At 41.5% G+C, this 24,604-nt stretch overlaps 1 protein-coding gene across 1 annotated transcript in view; it reads right to left on the bottom strand.

Moving 5' to 3' along the window:
* Aoah (acyloxyacyl hydrolase) overlaps positions 1-24,604 on the bottom strand; it is a 217,728-nt gene that overhangs the window by 118,868 nt on the left and 74,256 nt on the right. Inside the window, exons 5-9 of the mRNA XM_028789279.1 lie at positions 12,125-12,184; positions 6,978-7,048; positions 2,593-2,653; positions 1,413-1,483; positions 616-664 (exon numbers count right to left, since the gene is read on the bottom strand). Coding sequence (XP_028645112.1) covers positions 616-664; positions 1,413-1,483; positions 2,593-2,653; positions 6,978-7,048; positions 12,125-12,184 — 312 coding nt within the window. The remainder of the gene's footprint in view (positions 1-615; positions 665-1,412; positions 1,484-2,592; positions 2,654-6,977; positions 7,049-12,124; positions 12,185-24,604) is intronic.

The raw sequence follows: 24,604 nt of genomic DNA on the forward strand, positions 1-24,604 counted from the left end.
CTCTAGGATGACTCAGGAGTCAGTATCTCCACAGGACAGGAGCAGACCAACTCTGTGTCTGCCCCAGCCCACAGAAGTCATGTAAATTTAAGATGACTGTAGCATATGAATCTGCAGCCATTGTTGCCCACAGGTAAGTCTTGGGTTGGCTTTCTCCTTTCTCCCTGTTTCTCTTCTTGAAAGCTATAAACCCATTACATGTAGAGAACTGGCCAGCAGAATTAGAAGCTTTGGGGAGTGAGTGCTACATGCAGGGTAATTCCCATGCTCCCTGACAAGGCTTATAAAAGATGACAAATGGCTGTAACAAAATGGCTCCAACTGCTGTGTGTGTGCTGAAGGACAGAGAACATCAACTTCCCTTTCACCACACTGTTCAAAAAGAATGTAGGTATTTGACAGGGGCTACGACAGCACAGCTTAGATGGACTGTGACTGAGGGAGCTTCACACCTCCACTGATGCTTTTCCTGTGTGTTAGAAAATCTCTATTCCTCATGCAAGTAGCCGAAGAACAGTTCCTGTAGGCTCTTATCTTCCTGATGTGACTCTAGAAAATACACACTAGGGAGGGCAGAAAGGAAGACATGGTGTTGGCTTTTAAGTCATTGCTTACCCAGATGCCATTACAGTTGGAGTCCTGATGGATATCCCAGTTGTCTGGCCTATGAAGAAAACATCAGCATTGGTTTTGGGCACATACAGAATGCTCAGTGAGTGTTCCATGGACACGATGTCACAGGAAATGGCACTGTAAGATAGCAATGTTCTTCAAGAGTACCCTAAATGTGCTGTGGCATACAAAAGCCTCCTCTTAGCCTCTGCATTCTTGATTTTTGGAAACCTAGCTTTGAAGCCAGCTGGTTGTTCCTGTGGATGATGTACTTGTGGAGTGGTGAGCGTAAGAAATAAATCTGCAGACCATTTTCTTTAGCAAGATGAAGCCACCAACGTTGCTGTGAGTTGTGCAGGACCTATCAGCTTACAGTTCTTACACTGGGATTAGTGTCAGCAAAGGGTGGCACAGCTTCGGTTATTGTGAGCTAGGGTTCTTGGTCATCAGGACAGGACTCAAGCAGGATATGTGTCATATTACATGGAGTCTACACCTCACTCTAAAGGGGCAGGACATAACTCTTGGGTCCAACTGACTGGAAGAACTTGGGGATTGTGTCAATGTCTACACAACTTTTTGTATAACTTGCTTCCCACTAGATTACTGTGCCATAAAAGAGGCAACCTTCAGTTTTATTTAGTGCCTAATGCTACCCAGCATGCTTTGCAAGTATCAGGGTTATGATAAGCATATTTGGACAAACACCTGTGTGCATGAATAAATGCAGGTCTCTTCTCCAACAACTGGGGTTCCCCAGGTTGAGGAAAGCCATTGTGTCTCATTCCAAAAAGAGTTACCTTCTGCCCGGGTACACTGTCTTGTCACCGTCATTACAGTCACGCCCTCGCCAGTGGTAGCCCCGCAGTGTCTGAAATTGAAGAGCACACACAAGAGGGGGTTAGTCTGCTTTGATGTTGCCCATAGTGAAGATTAATCAGGGCTGTATAAGAGATATTGATATCTGAAATTTATAACTCAAATATTGAAGACGGTTAGAGAAATTACAATTAATATAAGACAAGCTGTGTGAGGGAAAATGTAATATGACACTAAACCCAGAAAAAGGTGGGAGTGTATGTTTAAATGAATGTGTGTTTAGAGGTGACATTGGGTGTGTGCCAGTGTGGAGGTGTTAGGGGGTATGTATATGTATGTACTTGTGTAAACATATGTATATGTGCCCTTACATGTATGTGTGTGTGACAGGTAGATGTGTGTGTTTATATCTGTGGATCTCTCTCTCTCTCTCTCTCCCTCTCCCTCTCCCTCTCCCTCTCCCTCTCCCTCTCCCTCTCCCTCTCCCTCTCTTTTTCTCTCTCGCAATCTGTGTGTTCATATATACTCTTAGAACATGTTCCTGAGGTGTTCTGTTAAACACCATTCTTCTCAGTGTATAAAATAATTTATCTATTTTGCTAGTACTAAATCTTTTGTTGGATGATTTAAAAATAATCTATGCCAACTGCCAACCATTCGGATTCCTATGTTGCTGAATAGCTTTAAACAACCAGCAAACAAACAGGCATGATGGCCCATATAAATCAAATCAAATCTATTTTATAAGATAATGTTCCTCCTCGAGGTTTCTCATCCTTCGGGGAGTTCAGGGCAGGGCACCTGATTGTTTGCTTTCCCAGAAACCTCATTGTCATCGTAACAACTCTAAACCAAACCCACACATGTACACACTCAAAGAGTAAGCTCAAGCAGGGCTATGCATTTCCAAAATAAGCCCACCACCCTTTTAGGAAATGATGTTCCATGGAGAACTGCAGCTGGGACCAGGAAGAGCAAGAAACAGAGCTGGGTGTATGGTTTACTTTGATGACTGATGACTTTATGAAGTCAAAAACACCCGTAAAATTGTGAACTGATGTATGTTCATAAACAAATTCAGTCTTGTCTTATTAAAGGAGAGAAATCTGTAGATGAATCACAATATGCAGTGAACAGCTGTTCATTCACAGTAATACTCACTGGGAAAACACTGTATTTGTCTGAATCGTCATCTTTGAATGGCACGGCCTTCTTTATAGATCTAGGAAGGAAAACAAAACACCTGGTAAGCTAAGAAAAATAGAAATGATGTTTGTGAAAATAAGCATGTTCAGAGGCAGGCTGTTTATGTGACAGGAGCGGATCTAAAAATAAAGCCCGAAGTCTGTGGGCATATGAGAGCATCAGCTGCACTTGGCCAGTCACTGTTCTTTATTTAACAGGACAGTTTTTCTCTATTGTTTAACTTGGGTCATTTTAGGAGGTACAAATAAATGAATTGGAGTTGTAGGGGACATGGGATATTGGTGTCATGGAACCCAGGAAGTAGAAGACTACATGTTGAATCTACTCAATGAACTAGCACTCCTGTGTCAACTTGAATAGGAACGACCTCCATAGGCTCAGAGATTTGAATGCTGGGCCATTAGGAAGTATCACTACTTGTCAGAAATTAGGAAGTATGGCCTTGCTGGAGGAAATGTGTCACGTGGGGTAGACTTTGGGGGTTCAAATGCTCAAGCCAAGCCCAGTGTCTTTCTCTCTTCCTGCTGCTGGTGGATCCAGATGTAGAACTCTTAACTTCTTCAGCACCATGTCTGGCTGCATGCTAGAACTCTCCTTGATATGACAATGCATCAAATTTCTGAACCTGTAAGCAAACCCCAGTTAAATATTTTCCTTTATTAGAGTTCCTGTGGCCATGGTGTTCTTCACAGCAATAGAACACCGACTAAGACATCTCTAAGTTGTCTTTGTGCCCTTAGCATACTCTGTTAAGGAAATCTTTCCTTTTAACCACTCACTCTAAGAATCTTGGGTATTCAACGGGCATTAGCTGGTAACTTATGCTCTTCCTTATGAGACTGAGTAGCCAAGAACACAGGCATGATAGCCAACATAAATCAGATTAAACCTCTGGATACTCTGAAAGGAAGGACGTCCTTGTGGTTTGCTACAAGAGAGATGCTTCCTTCTTCAAAGTGGCAGCGCTGCTCTCATTTAGAGGGGGATCGGATATAGGACAGAAGAGGAATGCAGCCATGGAGCAGGATGAGGTTGTTCCTGGATCCTAAAATTTAGACTTAGTAACAGGGGACTGTCTGGGCTTTTGTAATGGTCTTCTGAATCAAGGGCATCTAAACAGATTTGAGAGCTTTGAGGCAAATGGAGCCGAAAACAAGTGCAATCTATTTATTCACCTTAAGAAGAGGGTTAGGAGTCTTGAGGACCAATGAGAGCAGAGGCTGAATCCAACTGTTGTCAGATTTATCCTATGTCAGATTTGTGGCCACTGGAGAGTAACTTTACCTGTCTGAAAGGGATCATAATAGTGCCTGCCTCAACATATACAATCATTCTTGACGCATAGAAAGCACCAGCCAATTTTGTTATGATGATGATTTCTGAACTACAGGTTGTTTTAAGGAGCAAAGGAGGCTGCACGTCTGTGTCTATTGTAAACTGTGAATCACCAAATACTTTATGGTATGGTACAAATTATCATTGAATGATTTTTTTCAAAAGAGAGGGTTAAAACATGTTATTTCTCTTTTACCATAATGGAAAAATTTTCTTTTTAAGTTGAGCCAAGAAAATCCATGGTTCCAGATGCTCCTGAATTCAAATTTTCAAAGGTGGCTCAATTATAGAGTTGTCACTTGGATATCACTGGAAACTTCAATGATGCCATTAAAGAAGAGATGGGTGCCTCATATCAGCTTGAGCTGGGCACGATGCAATGACTGGACACCCGAGGAGCTGGATGCACCCCAGCTTCAAAGCATCTTCTTTCATGTCTGACATTCCCTTCTTCTCATGACCTGAGGCTCCCTGCACCTAACCCCAGCCACAGAAAAGGGTGAAGTTACTGGGATTCTGGCCAGCTGGCTGCGTGGTTCTTGTTGGCAGATAAGCTAGAAAAAGTTTGTAGTCCTTTGACTCTTAAGAGACTCTAAATGTGGGTCAGAATCATAGCAGCTTTCCCCTTTCTCCAGCTATGCTAATAGTTAGCAGCATATGCTTAGAGATCTTCAGAAAATGTAGTTGTTGCAAAGCTCAAGAGATGCTACATGATGGAGCACCAGAACACTTTCATCATGGCTTTAAGGATGTTTATCAAAAACAAAAGATAAAGTTGCAACTCCCAGTAGCTGTGAACTTGGACTTAATCCGAATAGGTCTTTGAAGATGTAATCAGGTTAATATGAAATCCTTAGGATGAGCCTTTATCAAATATGACTGGCAGGTTACAAGAGGTAAAACAAACACCCAGGGAAAAACGAGACTATGAAAAGTGAAGATGGAGATTGGAGGGATGTAGCTACAAGGATTGATGGCCACCACAGCATCCAGGAAGAGAGGCCAGGAATGATCTTACTCACAGTATCTGTTAGAGGAGCATAGCCCTGATGCCCTTGGTTTTGAATTTTGAGTTGGCAGACCTGAGAGAGCAGACCAGACATTGTGACATTTTGTTACAGCAGCAGCAAGAAACTTACACAGCCTCTCAGAGCACACCAGCAGCCTGTCTCTTGTACCTATGAGTATTCTCTTGTCCTCTCTTCTCTTCCTATGTCAGCCAAACTGGATCAGAATGGAATAAAGTAACAGGAACCTCCACAGGAAGGCAGGTGATTCTACGGTCTAAATGAGTGGCTCATATCCACTAAAACATTATTTATACATCCAGTATTATAGCTCTGTTGCCTGACTTGCAGACAATTACTGGACATAGGCAACCAGGGGTCATATTTAGGGACAAATTGACTCACCAGGAGAATGTGTTGAGAAAATGTAGTGTTTTCTCTTGCTAGGTCTGGGGCCAAGGAATTTGGCTTTTAAGGTTGCCAGATGGTTCTGAGGTAGCAAGGATTCAATTTTCAGTTTGATTTTAGATAAAGGAAAACAGGTCCAAAGGCATTAAGGGGCTCAAATTCTTTAATTAATTTAAAAAAAATAAAATCTCTGAAAATAGATATGAAAGATACAGGGAACTAAATTCACCTGGGGTCGGGGTGAGAAGGTTGGGTCCTCATGGCCGGTGGGAAGTACTTCTTTAAGGCTTAGTGTTAGGCTTTAGAGATAGAATGTCCCCAGAAGCTCCTGTGTAGAAGGCTAAGTTGCCAACTAGTGGCACTGTTATAGGGTGACTAGATGGGACCCCATTAGAGATAGCCCCTCCAGAGTTGGCCTTTGACTGATGTTTATATTCTCAAGAGTGGTCCTCTCTACTCACTAACACAGAGAGTAAGGAGAAAGCTAGACTATTGTGCTCCTCTAACTGCTGCAGATACTAATTCTATGATGTTTAAACCCAGATATTGGGTGAGGCTAAGCTGAGATAGTTTTACTGTTGTCTTTTACAACCCTGGAGACTGAACAAAGGCCTCTGTGCTGGGATGATGGACTCCTATGGAGCATCATCTCTCAGCCTGGGAAATGGCATTGTCCATAAGTGTGTGTTGGGCGGGTTGTAAAATTTTTGGAAGTGTCCTTCTGTGGTTAGAGTTATGACCAGTGCTGACTGTGGGAAGTGGAGGAAGCCCTGAGCGAGAAAGAAGTCCTGAGTCCCGAGAGAAGTGTATGCAGCTGACATGGCACAGCTCGGTAAAGGACCCATGGGAAAATGGCAAAGCCTTCTTCCTGGGGTGAGGCTCAGAGACATAGTAAAGACTTTCTCTGGTCATCTGTAGATGTTGATAGTGTGTGCAGATGTCTACCATTCTTTTCCCCACCTTGATATTTACTGCCTGAAAACTACTATCCTACAGTCTGTGCTCCTACAGAGATTACCTAAACCTGTCTCCTTGATCCAGCTGCATATCATAAATCCCACCTCCTTGTTTAACTGTATGTAATAACCCCTCTTCCTTGGTCAGCTGTATACAATAGTCTCACTTCTCTGTTCAGTTCTATATAATGAACACACTGAGCTTTAGTGGTCCTGAGGCTTCTCCATCAGAGAGCCAGGTCCACCCCGCCCCAGCTTTTCTTTCTGTCTCTCTGTGTGCTTGGTTTTCTTCATTCCCTCACCACCTCAGTCAGGTAAATTCCTTGAAAGTCTGGAAGAATTTGGCAGCCTACTTCGTTCATATGTTAGGTGGCACGGTGCTTTTCCCGAGTGTCACGTAAGACTTGCTTGAAAGCTTCACTACTTGCTAGAGCTGAGATTGCCAGCGATACATTTCCAAAATTACTCAAAGCAGGCTTGTCTTTTAGTTTCTGTACAAGTCATGTTTTGAGCAAGAAACATGATCAATTTCAGGATGATGCCTTTTAAATACAAACGTCAGTTTAGTCCCCATAAAACAAGGACAAGCAGAGAGATGTCATATCTGCTTGAACACTAGAAACAGTATACGTACAATTCAATTTTCTGGCAGATCTTGGTCAAAAATGGCAGTGAACAAATATTACGACCACTTCTAGGATATTTCTGGAAAGGTAAAAAAGACAAGAAAAAGAGAGTTGGTTAACTCAAGGAATGGTTCCCACCAAAAGACCCCTCTGTGATCCTGATGGCTGGACCTGATCCGGTCCCCTTTTGTTTATCCAGAAGCAGTGCTTGCTCTTGTTCCTACAATCCCATATTCACTCTGCCTTCTGTACTGTGCCCTGTGCTAGTTCCTGTGAGTGGAACGCAGTTTCTCCTCCACCCATCCATCTGCTCCTACTTTCATAGCCATCCTCAGGCTTCTTCCCCAGTGGGTTTTGCCTGCTTTGGTCAAGTACTCAAACATTTCTCTTCTGGAATGCTTTTAAAGTAGGCTTGAGAACACTTTCCAATAGAACAATTCCATCCTATTAGGATAGACCGGAAGAAACAGTTGATTCCCATCATCCCTGAATCCCTCAGATAGCTATTAGGTGTACTTGTGGGCAGTAATGTTATTTTAACTCTGACAAAAAAGAACTAGAACGTTTTTCAGAATATAAATGAGGTATTGTATGAGTCTTTGTGATACCTTCCCAGCATTCTAGAAACAGAGGAGTAACCCGGATGAGTAACTCCCATGTCTATGCAAGGCACACATATGTCTTCAACTCATCAGGTGGGTGGAGCTTTTAGATTATGGGGTCCAAAGTGGAGGCACTAATAGAGCTCTCTAAAAGCCCTGCAGAGAAAGCTGGTGACTTAGAAATTAGGCAGAGAGGGGATGGTAGGAAGTCAAGCAGACATGCAGGGGGCTTTATAACTCAAGATACAGTCTATAGCCTATGTGAGATGCGAAAGTTCATCCCACATGTACTGAATTGGATGTTCCAGGATGAATCCTGGAAGTCTGTCCTTTCTCATTTTTAAAAATATCATTTTCATGTTCACTCTCCTGAGTCAGTCTGCTACCCACTAAGCAAGAAAAACTATTTCAGGTCTTAGCCATTCAAGGTATGGTCACAGTGTCAGTGCCACCTGGGAATCCTGAGAAACACATAGCCCTCCCTACCACATATTACAAGATAGTCTGTATTTCAACAGAGATCTTTGATGTGCATGCCAAAGCGGAATAAGTCTCAGTCCTTATTCAGGGAGCATGAGGCCCCATGCTGAGGACATATGTGAAGGCTTGGCATATTAGAGGATGATAAGACATTTCAGTGCTGCTGGAGCATTGGGATCCATAGAAGTCCACAAACCGTGCAAGAAATAAGGCATTATGACAGCTTAGGATGCATCTTCCCATCACTCTGAGGTCAGTGGAGAATCCTTGAAGTGGTCAGGCAGAGGACTATATTTGTATCTCAAAAGGATACCTAGGGATGTGTTGCCTTGAAGAGCAAGAAAGGGGAAAGCTCATTAGAGATGCAAGTCTGGGCTTCTTAGCCTTAGGCTGCCTTGTATACCATGTGACAGCTTCTACTTGCTAAATGCCAGCAACATGCATCAGTCTCTCAACTGTGCCAAGTGCATCCTATTCTGGGCTGGAGGTGAAGCACAAAACTATATCAGTTAGAAACCATGCTGATGTGAAATGGGGTGCAAGGCAGTAGCAGTGGAAGAAGGGGTGCTTTAGAAGGTTGAAGTCAAAGACTTAGGGTCTGACTGAGATCAGAACTATAGATACTCAATAAAGCAAACATCAGCATGGCCTTATACAAAACACTGGTGGCAGTTTGGAAACATAGACACATTGTGAGTCTTACGTCAGCTGCATTCAAATGTTGGAGCTGCTTCTCTTAGTATTTACTGTAGTTTGAAAGCCTGTCTAATTATTCTAATGACAATGTGGAGTTCAACATTGATGAAAACCAACTCTTAAAAATTATGCTAAGTCTTATAATTACTACAAAGAGGTAGAATAGAATAGAATTTTATAATTGCACAACTGTTCATTATCAAAATGCAGCTGGAAGGCTGCAGCTGCCTTTGATGTTCATTCAGCAGACACTGAGGTCAGGAAGTGTGCAGTATACAATATAGCATGTCCAGAGTTCCCCCACCCCCATTTCCCTCCTCCCAGCTTCTTCTGTCCAGACAGGGTTGTTCTTATCTGATTTTTTGTATCACATAAGAGATAGACAATTGTCCCCAGGCTATCTTCCCAACTGTAGACAATATGCTTGCAAAGATAAACTGAGATGGACATGTGAACCATACTACAGAAGTTCTTGCTTACATACCTGCCAGGCCCCTCTTTTCAGTACTCTTTTTGAACTTTGCTAGACAGAGACAGGAGGGCTGTTATTAGTGCAGAAATGGATTTAAAATTCTGCATTTGGTTGTATTCAAACCCATCTGAAAGGAAGGTGTAGAATCTAGGCAATCCCTGGGGACAGTGCAATCTAACCAGCTTCCCTCACCACAGGGTAAGTGATGCAGAACAACAAATGCAGCTTGAATAAAATACATGGGGGTGAATGGCATCAATGAAAGGTCAAAATGTGTGTGTGTGTGTGTGTGTGTGTGTGTGTGTGTGTGTGTGTGATATTCAACCATTTTTCTATGCACAGCTAACCTGAAATTGACTTCTCATATGGCAAAGTGCTTTTGACTTTGTGTGTTTTGTATTACCTGGACTTAATTGCTCTGGGCTAGATTTTGAACACACTTGAACATAGGCATTTGTTAGCTTCCTAGGTGACTAGATTGGTCAGAAAGGCCTGTGCTTATTGTTTTGTGTACAGCTGCATAGGCTGTCTCCAGTATGATTTTGTATCCACAGAGACCAATACAAAGTGCTCCTCAGGTTCAGCACTGACAAGGCCTGGTCAGAGAACTATCAGCATAGTAGTCTCACTGGATGTGCAAAGAGCTATTTCTTGATTTATGTAATACATTGCTCATGTACTAGCTACATAGAGAAAGTGATTGTGTCTCAGCCTTCTCATCTGTAGAATGAGACGGAGCAGAAAAGCTCCATTCAGTCTGTATGGCTGAGAATTAAACAAGATGTCCACAGCAGGTATTCTAAACAATTGACATTTATGTTCTCTTATAAGTATGTGAAAAGCTCCTGAGGGGCCTCCATGGGCTTCCCTGGGAGCCACACCTTTCCTGGAGCTTTTGATTCCTTTGACAGTGCATCACTTTTCTCCAGTCCAAATTTTTTAAAAGAGAATTCTTTTTACTAAAGATTAATCCCTATCTTTTAGTTTTGTCTTTGTTACTGCATGTCTATGTGTGGGTTTGTACTTGAGAGTGCAATGTCCTCAGAGGGCAGAGGAAGTTGTTAAGTTCCTTGGAGCTGGAGTTACAGGAGGTTGTCAGCTGTCTGACAGGGAGGCTGGGAACCAAGTTCCAGCCCTCTGCGAGAGCAGTACGTGCTCTTAATCTCTGAGCCAGATCTCCAGCTCCCTCCTGTCTGTCCTTGCACAGGAGAAGGCTATGAAGAAGAGATAGTACCATTTGCCGCATATTGCTCTCTGGGTCATGTCTAGTAGGTCTGCAGTTACACTAGCCATCATGTAGAATTAATTAGAGCCAATATTCCCCCGAGTAGACAGTCAAAGGCACTCACACTTTTTTTCTTGATAATTTTAATCTGGTGTGGAAATACTCAGGGAGACACTTCTGGGTTGTTTTCTTAATTGTTGAAACATTCAATAGATTTTTTTTTTGGCTTTTTGAAATTAGACTTCTGTCTTACCAATTATGCTTTCAAATCTGGTGACAGAAATTTTTTAAAAATGTAAAATCCTAATTAGCCTTTGAGTTCGTGCCAAGGCAGTTTGTGCTAGTAAAATAAACAATGCCTTAAAATAAATCTTAAGCCCTCACTGAGAGGAACAAAAGACAAACTTGTCTTCTCCATTCTGCTCAGATCTCTGAAGGTACTGGTCATGGGAATTTTGTAGTGTTTCAACTTCTTAGTCAACATATCACACAGACTAGATGAACTGGCTACTACCAATCTTTATTCTGTGAATTAGGCAGTGAGTGGGAAAGCTGACATCATAATTGATTAATCAATTATGTAGAAATGTCTCTGTGTTACCATTTAACTTGGATCAGCCTTGTATATCAAAACTCATAGGACCTCTGTAGGTTGTCATACGGACATATCGTATGGGACACACAGAATGAAATTGATTATTATTTAAACTTAACTGAGGCATCTTATAATTTTTACTTGCTGAGTCTGGTCAGCTCTGAGGTAAGTGATTTCCCTCCCCTTTGTTTCTCTGTTGCTAAATCAATACTTAGACACATTGCCTGATGGTGAATGATGAGGTAAGCCAGCAGGGAGGAGACAATGGCAAGGTCTGTGCCTCTCACAGCTGCTAAGTGCTGTCACCAGCCTCAGCAGCCAGCCTACTTTCCTGTTTCCCTTTCAACTGGGACTGACTTGCCCCACTTACAAGAATTGAAAGTGTGATTGCTGAGGCAGAATTCCAGCAGTTTCTTAGAAAAGGAGCTGAAGTCAAACACTTAACTGGTTGATTCTTGCTAAACATTCTGTCTGTTGAGAAAGAGTCCTTACAAAGAGGGCAAATGGCAATGGTGGTGCTGGGTGCTGACTCCAAAGTCCTCGGCAGGACAGCAGCTGCTTTGAATATATAAGTTCCATTAGTCCTTTTACAGAAGAGGCTATCATTGTCCTAATCCCACAGCCAGGAAACCTGAGGCTCAGTGTGAAGCGCTGCCTGATACTACTGTGCTTTAGAGAGTGGAAGAGGCGATGCCGTAACTTTCACTATAATGGTCTGTCAGAAAGACATCTCTGGTCATCACAGCAGGGGAGGGATAGACAGTGCTGCTGACATTCACTGGGTAGACAATAGGGACGGGACAGTGTTTGATAGTGTTTGATGCCACCACACACATGACAGCTCCTACAGGGGAGCCAGCCCTGGATGTCAGAGTCCTGGGGCTGATCTTCCCTGCCACAGAGTGAAGGCAGGGAGGCAAGAGATGGAATGGAAATGAGCTCATGTTCCTATTTCTGTCCAAAGCAATTACAGTATCACTGGGATTTGTCCAGAGAATCCTCTGGCTTTTGGAGTATGTGAGCAGTGCCTATGAGAACAGAGCAGGCGGAGGAAAAGGCTAGCCTGCTACCAATTGATTGCTTACCATGGTAGAGGACCTCCTGAGGACTTGTCTTGCCTTCTTCAGTTCGGACTCCCAGGCCTCCTATGGAAGCAGAATGAGGTCATATTGTAAGTCCTATCTCATTGGCTATTTACACATCTTTTCTAAAATTCCAATCATGGGCTACAAATATACAGTAAATGAGTCATCCCACTAATTTTTGATAACATAATTTATAGAAAGGCAATTTCTTTTTACTAGGTGCCCTCATTAAGACTTTACACCATTTGCTATGCTAATTATCTTGCAAACATTCCCCTGTGCAGTAGAGAGATGAGACTAATGCACTAGAAGAAGGCAAATGCACTAAAGCAAAGAAACTGGCTCCAGGTCAGTAAGGAGAGCTGGCAGACACTCATTCTGAACCTCTGCTCCTTGACAGCCATGGTACAGTGACACGCCTGAGTGATTCTGCCCCTCTGCAAATTCTGTCCTCAGCAGAGCATCAGCAGCCCTGTGGAATCTTGTAGCACTGCAGGTGCGACCAATGCTACGTGAACACATTCCACCTACCACTTACCTACTCCTTTCCTGGTTCTGTACTTGCTGTTCTCTTCCATCCATTTCTAAAGAACTTAAGTGCACCTTTGAAGTATACATACATACATTGGAAATATAAAGAATTAACTTATGGTCAGTAAAGATGGTTATGAAAAATTCTAAAGGAGCACTGTATTTGTAGGAGGCAGAGAGGTACAACTTGAGGTGTGGAGAAGGATTGCCCTAAGCACTGCTTCCTAGGATTAGTATATCATACTCAGTGTACATGTGCCAGCCCCAATATTCCCATCCTTGGCCCGCTGCTAGGTAGCTCTAAAATCTCCTGCTCAGTAACTAACACATTCATTGGGCTTCATTTCTTACCCTTCCTTGCATCCCATATGAAGCTTGAGTGAGCACTCACTCTTGGTCACTGATAAGGTTATCCTTGTCTTGAAGCAATGACCATACATGGAGGAAGGAGACTTCTGAGATGGAAGCAATAACAAGAGCAAAGCCTCATGGGAGATATGGGCCTTGGCATTTTAACAGATATTCAGGAAGTGGGTCCCACTTTAACTTTTTTCTGTTGTTCCTATGAGCTCATTTTCTTCAGTGTGGGCCTGCATGTGGGGTGGCGGGAGAGGAGTGAAACGACTTGCAGTTTGAACTGGAGTCAGTGAACCTTCTAGAAGGAGCTTCTCAAAGAAGCTAGTTCCATTCGTCCTCTAAGGGTGGACACTGAACCCCACCTTTACTCCCACACCCCACCCCACTGGTATCTGTCTGAAATCATGTTAGTTTTGTTTGAGTTAAAAGGACACCAAGCATGTGCCTTAGGTTAAAGGCAACAGGCTGGTGGGTAGCTAAGAGTACACAGGAATGACTTGAAGAAAGATGCCATTCTCCAACTGGTCTTGGTGGCCAGAAACCTGGTACATGGTATGCTTCTAAGAAAACTAAAGCTCTCCTGTGCACTAAAGCAAACAAACAAAACCCTAAACATCAAGGCACTGAGCATGTTCTCTGCTTTTCCTCTGGCCATCGAGCCTTATAGAACATCCTAACCTGCTTGTGGTAGGTTGGCTAAGGCATTAGTGTGATGGTGCCATACAGCAGGCCTCTCTATGCTGGGTGTCAATGCCATACCCATTGTTCATTTCTGTTTGTGGAAAGCAGGGTTAATAGAATTGATAGCAGTGATCTCTCTGACAGAAAGACTGATTAGAGGATGGCCACTAAGAACTAACCTCACTGAGTTCCCTTGGGCTTTGTCTAGGAATCCTGGAAGACCCTGGAAATTGTACCCTTGTTTTAAGTCATCCCCTGTGGTATGGCCAGGATAACAGACACCAGATCTGCATGTTGAATACTTTTTTTGTTGGCTCTTATTAGCCTCAAGCTTATTCTCTATACATGAGTCTTTCAGGCCATTTTTTCCCACATGCCCAACTTTCATCTGAGGTGGATTCCCTTGCATGCTGAGGTCCCTTTAAACATCTACAGGGCCCAATACAGAATCTCATTCACATGGCAGGTGTTCAAAAGATATTGCAATAAAAACTAAAAGAAAACTTTTATGTTGACTGTACTCTCTGTAACAGAGAGATGTAAGGGGAAAGGAGAGGGGCAGGGAGATAAAGAGGAAAGACAGGGATAGGAAGTGAGAGGGAGAGATGGGCAGAGGGAGAGGGAAAAGAGAGAGAGGGGGAGGGAGGGAGGGAGGGAGGGAGGGAGGGAAGGAGGGAGGGAGGGGGAGAAGGAGGTAAAGAAAGAGAAGGGGAAGAAAGGAAGGGAAGGGGAGGGGAGGGGAGGGGAGGGGAGGGGAGGGGAGGGGAGGGAAGGGAAGGGAAGGGAAGGGAAGGGAAGGGAAGGGAAGGGAAGGGAAGGGAAAGGAAAGGAAAGGGAGGGAGAATTGTTATCTTTGGCAACTTCAGAAGAAAGAAAGATGCATCAGAAAAGAACCCTAGGCACATGCCCAGAACAGCCTGGAACATCATGTTATTTGATTTAAAGTTCCTTGTTGTTTGATAGTTTTATACTTTTATAGAGTGAATTTTAGTCACTTTCACCCAATTTTCCTCTTTCCTCCTCCCTTCTGTGCTGAATCTCCCCAACAAAGCCCTTCCTCCTGTCAAGTGTTTCCTTCTTCTATGTTTTTTCTTTTGATTAAACCCACTTAGTTTAACTAGAGGCTCTTGACCACACATGGGTGGGAGGTTATTGACTGAAGCAAAGGTAACTAACTCATCAGTGGCTACAGCACTGAAGAAAATGAAGCCCTCATCCGCAGAAGTCACTAACATTTCACAGCCCTTCCCATTGGTCTCCAGGTCTGATAATAGTTCCACTTCTCCTTTACCTAAGGATGTGAAAGACCTTTATAATGAAAACTTTAAACTACCAAAGGAAAAACAATAGACGTTAGAAGATGGAAAAACCTCCCATAATCATAGATTGGAATCATAGATTGGAAGACCCTAGATAATAAAATGATCATGAGCAAAAATCATACTGCTAGAGGTATTTCTATACCTGATCTCAAGTTATTCTGCAACAAAAATAAGATGATGCTGGCAGAAACATAATGGAATAGAAGTCTTGGATATAAACTTATGTAGATACAACCACCTGATTTTAACAAAGATGCCAAAAATATGGATTGGAGTAAAGACTGCTTCATCAGTAAATGGCTCTGGGACAATTGTTTACATGACAATGGATGTAGAAGAATTAAACTATGCACATCTTGTACCCTGTACAGAACTCAACTGCAGATGGGTTTTAATGCAACAGTAGAAAGTTTCAAACTGTAAGAGGAAAAACTCAAGATACAGACACAGGCAAGAGCTTTCTGAATAACGTCTAGATGCCTAAAAAATAAGACCAATAGTTGATAAATAGTTCTGCCTGAATCTTAAAAGCTTCTGTACTGCAAAGGAAATAGTTGACTGAGAGATAACCTGCAGGATGTTGGAAAATCTTTTCTAGCTTTAAATTTGATAGAGAATATGTAGAATATAGAGCCCTCAAGAACACAATCAATAAGAAAACAAACTACCTAGTCACCAATGAGCTAAAGGTATGAATTGGAGTTAAGAAGAATTAAAAAAAAACCCAAATGGCCAATAAAGGCTTTTAACAGTGCTCAATAGCCTTAACCACTGGGGAAATGAAAATTAAAACAGCATTGATATCCTATCTCACTAGTGTCAGAATGACAGTCATTAAGAAAACAAATGAAAAAAGTCGGCAAGGATCTGTGCAAAAGGAATCTGTCTACATTGCTGTGGGAAACAAGCTAGTTCAGCTACATTGGAGCTCCATATAGAAATTTAGCAGAAATTTAGCAGACCTTCCGTCTGACCCAGCTATACAAGTCTGGGTACCAGGCTAAAGGACTTTAAGCCAAACACATCACAGAGATGCCTGAGCATCTACTGCAGCTCTATACACAGCAGCTAAGCTGTAGAGACAGCCTACCTAGCTGTCAGAGAATTGGATAAAGAAAGAAATACATAAGATATTTTCAGCCATAAAAGAGTAAAGTTATATTATTTGCAGGAAAACGGATGCAACTGGAGATAGCAAGTGGTTTCAAGATTTTAAGTAGTTCATAAATCATGTATGATGGCATGGCAGTAGAAGTTAGACTCTGCGGGGGAACAAAGGGGACTATGGAAAGGGGTGGAGGGGAGTAAGGAAGGGTACAGGGACATGGGAGAACAAATGTGCCAACATGCAATCCATACTTGTGTTAAAATCCCCTTAAGTCACATATTATTGTATATAATTAATATACACTGTTAATTTTTCTATTTAAAAAAGTATTGCTATTATGTTAAGCAAAAATAAAATGGAGTTTCTGATTTTCACATATACAGAAAAGCAAGGAGTACATACAGTCACTGTGGGGTTAACACTCTCTCTTGTTCTGTCCTGCGCTCTCTAATTTTAAGATGAAGATCACTCCATCAATACTTACTTATTATTGTTGTCCCTGTGTATGACATAGCATATGCTGCATCAAAGGTTCCTAACTCCAGAGATTTCTGTGCTGATTCTGTGACTCTCCCATGAGGGGCCTGAGTTCAAACCCAAGATGCACTCCTAGGCTGGGGTGTGCAGAGAGGGCATGAGGTACAAGCTTCAGGCTACAGTGACCTGGAGACAGAGCCTCTGATTAAGTTTGCTAGGTCAGGGGCCCTGTTACATCCATATTGCCTCTTAACAGAGACCATTCCTGGAGTTTCTGGGTGATTATTGTAATTAATGGCTGTGCTAGCTGTTTCTGCATGAGATCCAGACAGTGGTGAGTTACTTTATTCAGCAATGAAGTGAAGAGTGTAGGGAAGCTTCAAAAGATGCTCTGGGCCTCACCCCTGGGCATCACCCAGGGACAGAGAAGGCCCCTCTTCTGACTATTTACAGCACAGATAAGGGCCCTAAATAAGGCACAGGCATGGATGAATAAACCTGCCATTTGCTTCTAGGGGTAGGACAGCTGTGTGTAATGCTAGAGAGTTCAGGGGAGTGCAGACTGACTACATTAGCATGTTGTGGACTTGAGCAGGCTTCTCAGTGGCCTTGTAGATTAAGATGGAACCTTACTCAAATCTCTCATCATCCCCAGATGAGCTATTTCCCAATTCTACAGTATCACTAATGATGACAACAATCAAGTTTCTAGGTTTGGGTGGAAAAGTCATAGATAGAGAAGGATCATCCAGAACTGTCATTTTGGAAGATATTCACTATTGAACTATTATTACTTACCTTTGATGGCTCACAGTTATCACTTTGGGTCTCCCATGATGTCATTAATAGTAGGACAGTAACAAAGACATGTTGAAATAAATCACAAGATGATTGATTGAAATGAAGATTACTAAATAGAGACCAGGAACAAGTTGTACATTACAGGCTACTGCATCAGGACAACACAGCAGGTACCAAGCTAAGGAGTACAGAGTTGGAGAGTTGTGTAAAAAGAGCGGTTAGTTCCCCACCTATTTGAATTGTGACCTTTAGTTAGGGAATAACACACACTGATTCACTGATGTGACTGCACCTTAGGGTGCAGCAATGGCATGCAGACATTGGCAGTAGCCAAAAGATCTCTAATAGGACTTAAGACCCACTCAACAGGAGGAAGACCATGTTTGGTACTGGAAACATAGACAACTATTTAGTTAGGGACATGCACACCCTGGAGTATGTGTCCCTGAGGATGTAAAAGAAACCAGGAAAGATGTTTCTACTGGGAAAAGAGGAATGGCAAGCTGGCTTCAGGAAGAAGCAGTCTTGCAGTATATTTTCACAGGTAGAAGTGAGTGGAAAGACATTGAGTATTTTAGTTATCAGAAATGTTATGAGGGTCTACAGGTACAATATATGGGTCAATATGTTGAATAATCAGACAGATTTGGCTACAAAAGAAACCTGGACAAGTTCATGATAGATAGAGAATGGGAAATGTTGGGGCATAAGTGGCTTATGCCTTTAACCCAGCATTTGAAAGGCAGAGGCAGGCAGACTTCCATAAGTTCAAGGTCAGCATGAACACTAGGGCTATATAGTGGGACCTTGTGTTTATTCTTGAGTTAAATGTTGGCTATTGAGAGCTTTTAAAAATGGTATTCGTCTATTCCCCTTTACCCATCTCCCATCTTGATAGAAGTGATCTGAAGGCCACAGGAATCATACTACTATTTACCAAAACCCTATAATACATGCAATTCTATGTATAAATATGCATATATAGTTTTAATAAACTAACAAACTTTGTTCATATAGGTTGGTAGTGTTCCCTCCAAGAGCCGAAGATTACCTGACAAAAACCTCAATACCAGTCATGGGAAGTTGAGTTGTTTTGAGTTGTTACAAGGTTAACATGCAGCCTATTGGTATTACCTCCTAGAGGCGGAAGGTAAGTGTCTATTACTGAAGAAAACATGTAATTCAGAAACAGAGCCTAGAGACCCCTTCACTGGAAGTGACTTGAAAGTCTCCTCAAAGATTTGCTTTTATGGTACCAGAAGGTCCTATGCAAGCTTCCAACCAACAGTACTACCCAGCTATGATACCCATGAGCCACATCAATGAACAATATGGCACTATAACCCTAAGGGTACAGCGATGGCATGCAGACATTGGCAGTAGCCAAAAGTTCTCTAATAGGACTTAAGACACACTCAGCAGGAGGAAGACCATGTTTGGTACTGGAAACATAGATAACTATTCAGTGCTAGTGAAATTATGGTCACTGGAGGACAATCTACAATCACTAATGCACTAAATGCACACAATCCTTAGCAAGAATCTGAAAACATTTGTCTTTATGCTGATCAAAAGTGTAGTCTCCCCTCATCAAGGAAACTTCTCTTTGCAAAATATATCACTACAGTAAACCACAACCAATCAAAGTACAGTTGTGGATCTCAGTCCCCAAATGGATACATCTAGAAAAGATTTCTACACCCAAGGCTTAGGGAATATTGTGGAAGAGGATTAAGGAACTTGCTGGGAAATTGTGTCTCCTAGAATATTAACAGTTATCCCCATAAAATCTCATCAACACAATTGCTCAAAAGTGATGTGAACAAGGATGCCACCATTGAACATGCCAAACTGGATGGAGAAAAGCTCATGAGGAATCAAGCCTATAACAGAACTATAAACAACCGAGGAAAGCTAGGATCAGGAGAGGTAGTCTTCTTCAGGGAACAGCACACCAATTGGTTGTCCAGTATCAAATGGTCAGCCTTGAAATACATATAAGTAACATTTTACAGACTGCACAGGTTATTTCAAGGAAAAAAATATATATGTATGTATGTATGTATATGTGTATGTGTATATATATGTATATATGTATCTATATATGTATATATACATGTGTGTGTGTATGTACATACTACCATATGCATGCATGCAGTAATAATTAGTGAAAATAGGCCATATATCTGAAAAGAATCAAAGAAGCACATATGAGAAGGTTCACAGGGAGGAAAGGGAAGGAAAAATGTAATTAAATTATAATTTCCAAACTAAATAATAGATAAATTCTTTTAAAAAAGAGAGTATATCATGTTTAATGGCAAACCCAAGTTAGAATCATGGACCCAGAGAGATGGGTCAGAAGTCTAGATCACTCGATGCTCTTCTAGGGAACCTTAATTCAGTCCCCACTGCCCACATGGTACCCCATATGGTTCACAGACATATAAAACACCCATACACACAAAATAAAATATTATAAAATACAATTAAAAATTAAAAATGAAGAAAGATCAAAGTGCCATAGTCTCTCATACTTACTAACTCAAGCTAAACTTTTGCCAAAATAAAACAGAAATTTAATAAAATATCCATTTTTCACCCAGAAAATGAAATGATGTGAAAAGTCAGACACATTTAGGAAAGTAGATTAGTTTACTTGATCTAATGGCAAGCACACTGTAAGTAAAGCTAAAAATAATTTCTATATGCCCTTGGTATCTCTTGAATGTTGTCTTTGTTTATAGAGTAGGAAGACTGCTCTTTCATAGTCTGAAAAATTAGACTTTAGAGTAGAATACAGGAAAATTGTGGAAGCAATCCAGGATGCTGCTTCCAACCCAGCTACAGTGTTTATTGGACAATGTTAGCACATTCTATACCAGCATCAAGGGATATGGTTCTCCATTTGAGCATCTACTTGATTCTGGTGTTAGGTACAGTCAGATCTTTTCAAATCCTCTTTATATTATTCATTTGGTTTCCTCACTCCAGTTTTAAATTATGCCTGGTTTGCTGAAGAAAACATCATACAGACTCACAAAGTTATAATCCTTTAGACTGAGCATGTGGTTCAAAGAGCCATGGATATATAGACTGGACACCTACAATCAAGTGCTGGCAAAGTACAGAAGGGCAGCATGGCCTGGAACACCAATGATCTATGAAAGGTGAGAGGAAGAGTCATTGTTTCATTGTCAGGGCACTTACTAGTGTTTGCTAAAACACACTGTATAGTACGATTTAGTTATCAATCCAAATTAGAGCTATCTCAAAGATTTCAGACAAAAGGATGTTGAGCTTATTGATTGATGATGTCAGTAAGATTGCATTTAACCTAAATTCCTATGTTCAAGACCTAATCTTTCAGTATCCCAAAATATGGCATTATATGGAAACAGGGTCATTGTAGATGGAATTGGTTAAGATGAGATAAGGCCATACTAGAGTATAATGGGTCTTCTATATTACTGGTATTCTTATAACTTGGACATGTGAAGAGGAAAAGGAATAGACAGATAGCATGAAGACACAGAGAGAATGCCATCCCTCTATAAAGAATACCATAGTTTGAAGGCAAATTTCTAGAACAGAGGGACAGGAGACTCATGTCTCACTCTTCTCAGGAGTCTAATGCTGCTGACACTCAAATCGTAGACCTCTAGCCTTCAGAACTGTGAGACACAAAACTCTCAGTGTTTAAGCTACTTAGTGTGCTGTGGAAGCCCCAGAATATGGCTCCAGCTTCTCTCATTCTCCAGTGTGATGATAACCAATGGTACTTGATCTTGACCTCAGAGGAGTGTGGATAATAGAGGAGCAGGAGTGTAGGCTCACTACCATCAGTCTTGGGCAGAAGGGTAGCTTGTTGAGATTCTGATCAGCCGCAGAAGAATGGGACTAGAAGGGAAAGCATATGGCATAATCTATAAGCTCTGAGGTGACAAAGCTTACATCTTCAGTGGAAACTAAAAACACCGTACTGATCAGAGGCCATGATTCCACTGTTACTTGCCATTTAGCATGAATTTGGAGCAGTGATTGTAAGTTTGCGTCTCATCACTGACTAAGGGAATCTTGGGCAAGTAACTTTAGTGTCTTGTCCTGTAATTGTTTCCTCTGTAAACTGGAGAAGATAAGAACAAGATAGTAAAAACATGACATTAATCTGGCATCAGTCTTAATGAAAACTGTGGTTTTTATTTTGGATTGTTATGATACCAGTATACACTGGAAGAATGACAATGAGTATGTCAACCTATGTAAACTCATGATTTTTTTCCCCAATGATCCTGAAACTTCTTAGAAACTAGTATTATAGTCCGTGTTTTACAAATGAGGAAAAAGAGACAGAAAGATTTTACAATTTAATGAGTGTCTTTTTGTAGGAAAAGACAAGATGGACACTCAGGTCTCTATACCCGAGCATCCTTCCCACCACCACCATACTGTTCTCCAAGAACACAATTTTAGCTGACATTTTAACTCTAGCAAGAAAACAAGATCAGTGAAGTTTCATTAAAACTTGGTGAATGTCAAATGCAACTCCCAAGGAGTAAGATGGCTCTAATGCAAAAGATCACATAGTCAAAGGAGAAGCTTGGTTTCCTTTGTCAAGAAGCCATGCACCAAGTATAGAAATTCATGTGTCCCAGATGCAGATATGGCAGCAAGCACATGGGTGAGTGTGGAAGGAACATAGCTTTCTGTCCACCAGTCATTTCTTATGTCTCTGTATTCACCCATCTTAAAGATATTTACTGGGTATATGTATGGTATGTTGTCTCATGAACTGTTTATTGGGGCCATAATGGGATATCTGAGATCTTTTAGTATGGGGCAAGGTTGACAGTGAACTCCATTAGAATACACTATGGGAAGTGGTAAGTAGTGCTGATAGTATTTCTATTTTATATATAAGGTGAGCTGACTTAGAGTGGATAAAATCTTTAATCCAAAGTCACAGAAATGATGAACAACACAGTCCAAATTCTATTCAGACTTGCTTTGCACATGACACATGCTCTTCATTTGCTCTGAGAGACGTTTGTAGGTGAGCTAAAATAAAACAATAAAAGCAAGTTTAGGAACTCTGGTAACCATATCCCTTCCTAGAGAGTCGTGGCCTGTGTTATGTTTGTGGTTTTGCATTGCTTTGTGGGAATGGATATTACATGGGTCGAGTATTTCCTGGAAAGGTTTCATCCAAGAGCACTTGGCCTCGTCAACTATAATGGGGAAGTATGAAGAGAAGACAGTGAACGGGGATTCTTAGGCATCAATATTCTGCTCCTTGACAGTATGAAAGCATTGGTGAATTGGACAAGATTAGGTCTCTAACTCATCCTTCTTGTGTTCCATGAATTTAAAGACCTAGATTTTGGAGTATGAGAGTGAAGGAAGGAAAGACAGATAGTGTTGTTAGGCACAAGTTTCTACGGTGTCAATTTTTAGTGATCCAGTTTTGCGCTATCAATCATAGCAGCAGTAGATTTGAAAAGTACCCAAAATGGCTTTTGTTCTCTTCACGCTTTTGACAGTGGTGACAGATTTCCACAAAGGAGAAAGCTCCTGGGATGGGAAGTGATGATGACTGAGATGGCTGACTTTTTTTTTTCCTAATTGTCAAGCTCATGCTGGAAAAAAGAGATTTGGGGGTTGGGGAATGATCATTCATTTACTCTGAATTTTTTTTCTAACAGTTTACAAGAACAGGTTATTCCTTACATCGAATTCAATGTACTAGTTTACCTTTAAAATGGTGCAACATTCAGAAGATACTGTATTCAAGGTCATCAATGTCCCCTTGGAGATATAAGCACACAAATAACCATAGCATAAGGCACCTCAGTATACTGAATGTGGCAGGACTTAACTTCCCATTGTATTTGCAGTGGAGCTCTGTCATTAGATAGAGAAGAGGTAGGCAGAGCTAAGAGTTGGGAGGAGGAAAAAATCTAGAGGAGGAGAAGAGGAACAGGAGGAGAAGCGTGATGGAGACAGAGGTTACCCTCGTGTCTCTAGCTATCAAAGGTAGTTATTATTATCAAGGTTAGGTATTTGGGAAAAGAGTTCTAATTGTGTGGCCATCTTGTGGATTGAGTATTTGCTAATATATAAATCTATTTGGTTAATCTTAAGCCTTAAGAGTCTTATTTCTACCGCATGGGGATGGTGGGATATTCACTAGGTTTTGAGGGCTTGAGGCCACGGAGCTGACTGGTGGTGGCAACAGCCACGCCAACATCTCGTGGGTCCCAGGCTGGTGCCACTGGCCAGCCGGTGCTGCCATTAGTGTGGGAACTTAGAGTGGGAACATGGTGGCCAGGCCGGAAGCTAGCTGGACGCACCGTTTTTCTAATACTTTCTGCAATAGAATGCTTGTATTCTCTCTCCTCTAAGCCATAGGTTGACGTTGTTATTTCAATTTGGAAGTGGGGCTCTGTGGATATGATTAAGTCATGAGGGTGCAGCTGACATGAGACTTTGTGACCCAAGAAGAAAGCACTCAGGCATGGTGTTTCAGATCTGTAATCCCAACATTTAGATAGTAGGTAAAGGAGGATTATGAGTTTGAGACCAGCCCGGGCTACACAGGGGGCACCTGTTTTAAAAGACCAACAACAAACAGTATTGACGAAGACCTCATCAAGCTACCTTTCTCCCACACTCCCCCAACTCTCCGATATGATGATACAAAAGGAATCTGTATGGTAAGATCCAGGTCTTCTGAACTGCCATATTGAAATATGACTTCTGGATTCCATAACTGAGAAGAAGGTTTCTGTTATTTATAATGTGTAATACTTTTACATGATAGTTTTAACTTAGTCTTTGTAAACTTTATATATACACATATATATGTACATATACATATGCATATGCATATGCATATACATATACATATACATATGACTAAGACAGACTAGAAACAGCCAACCAAAAAGTAGAAAAACAGCTGTGGGGTGATTTCCAGAAGTACATATATGAAGGAAAGACATCACATTTTTTTTGAGTTTGAGTTTCCATCACACGTCACATACGGGTAACATGGCCTTTGAGTGGAATTTGCAGGTATATTTACACCTGTGTGCCATGGTATCACACAGTGACTATTTGCCAATAACTAGGATTTAGCTTTAGCAAAGCCAAGTTTTATGTTCTGACATTTTCCAGCTCTGATAGACATTTATAACTTTAAGA

This window comes from Grammomys surdaster, unplaced genomic scaffold (assembly GCF_004785775.1).
Source record: "Grammomys surdaster isolate TR1022 unplaced genomic scaffold, NIH_TR_1.0 125807, whole genome shotgun sequence".
Taxonomy (NCBI): Eukaryota; Metazoa; Chordata; class Mammalia; order Rodentia; family Muridae; genus Grammomys; species Grammomys surdaster.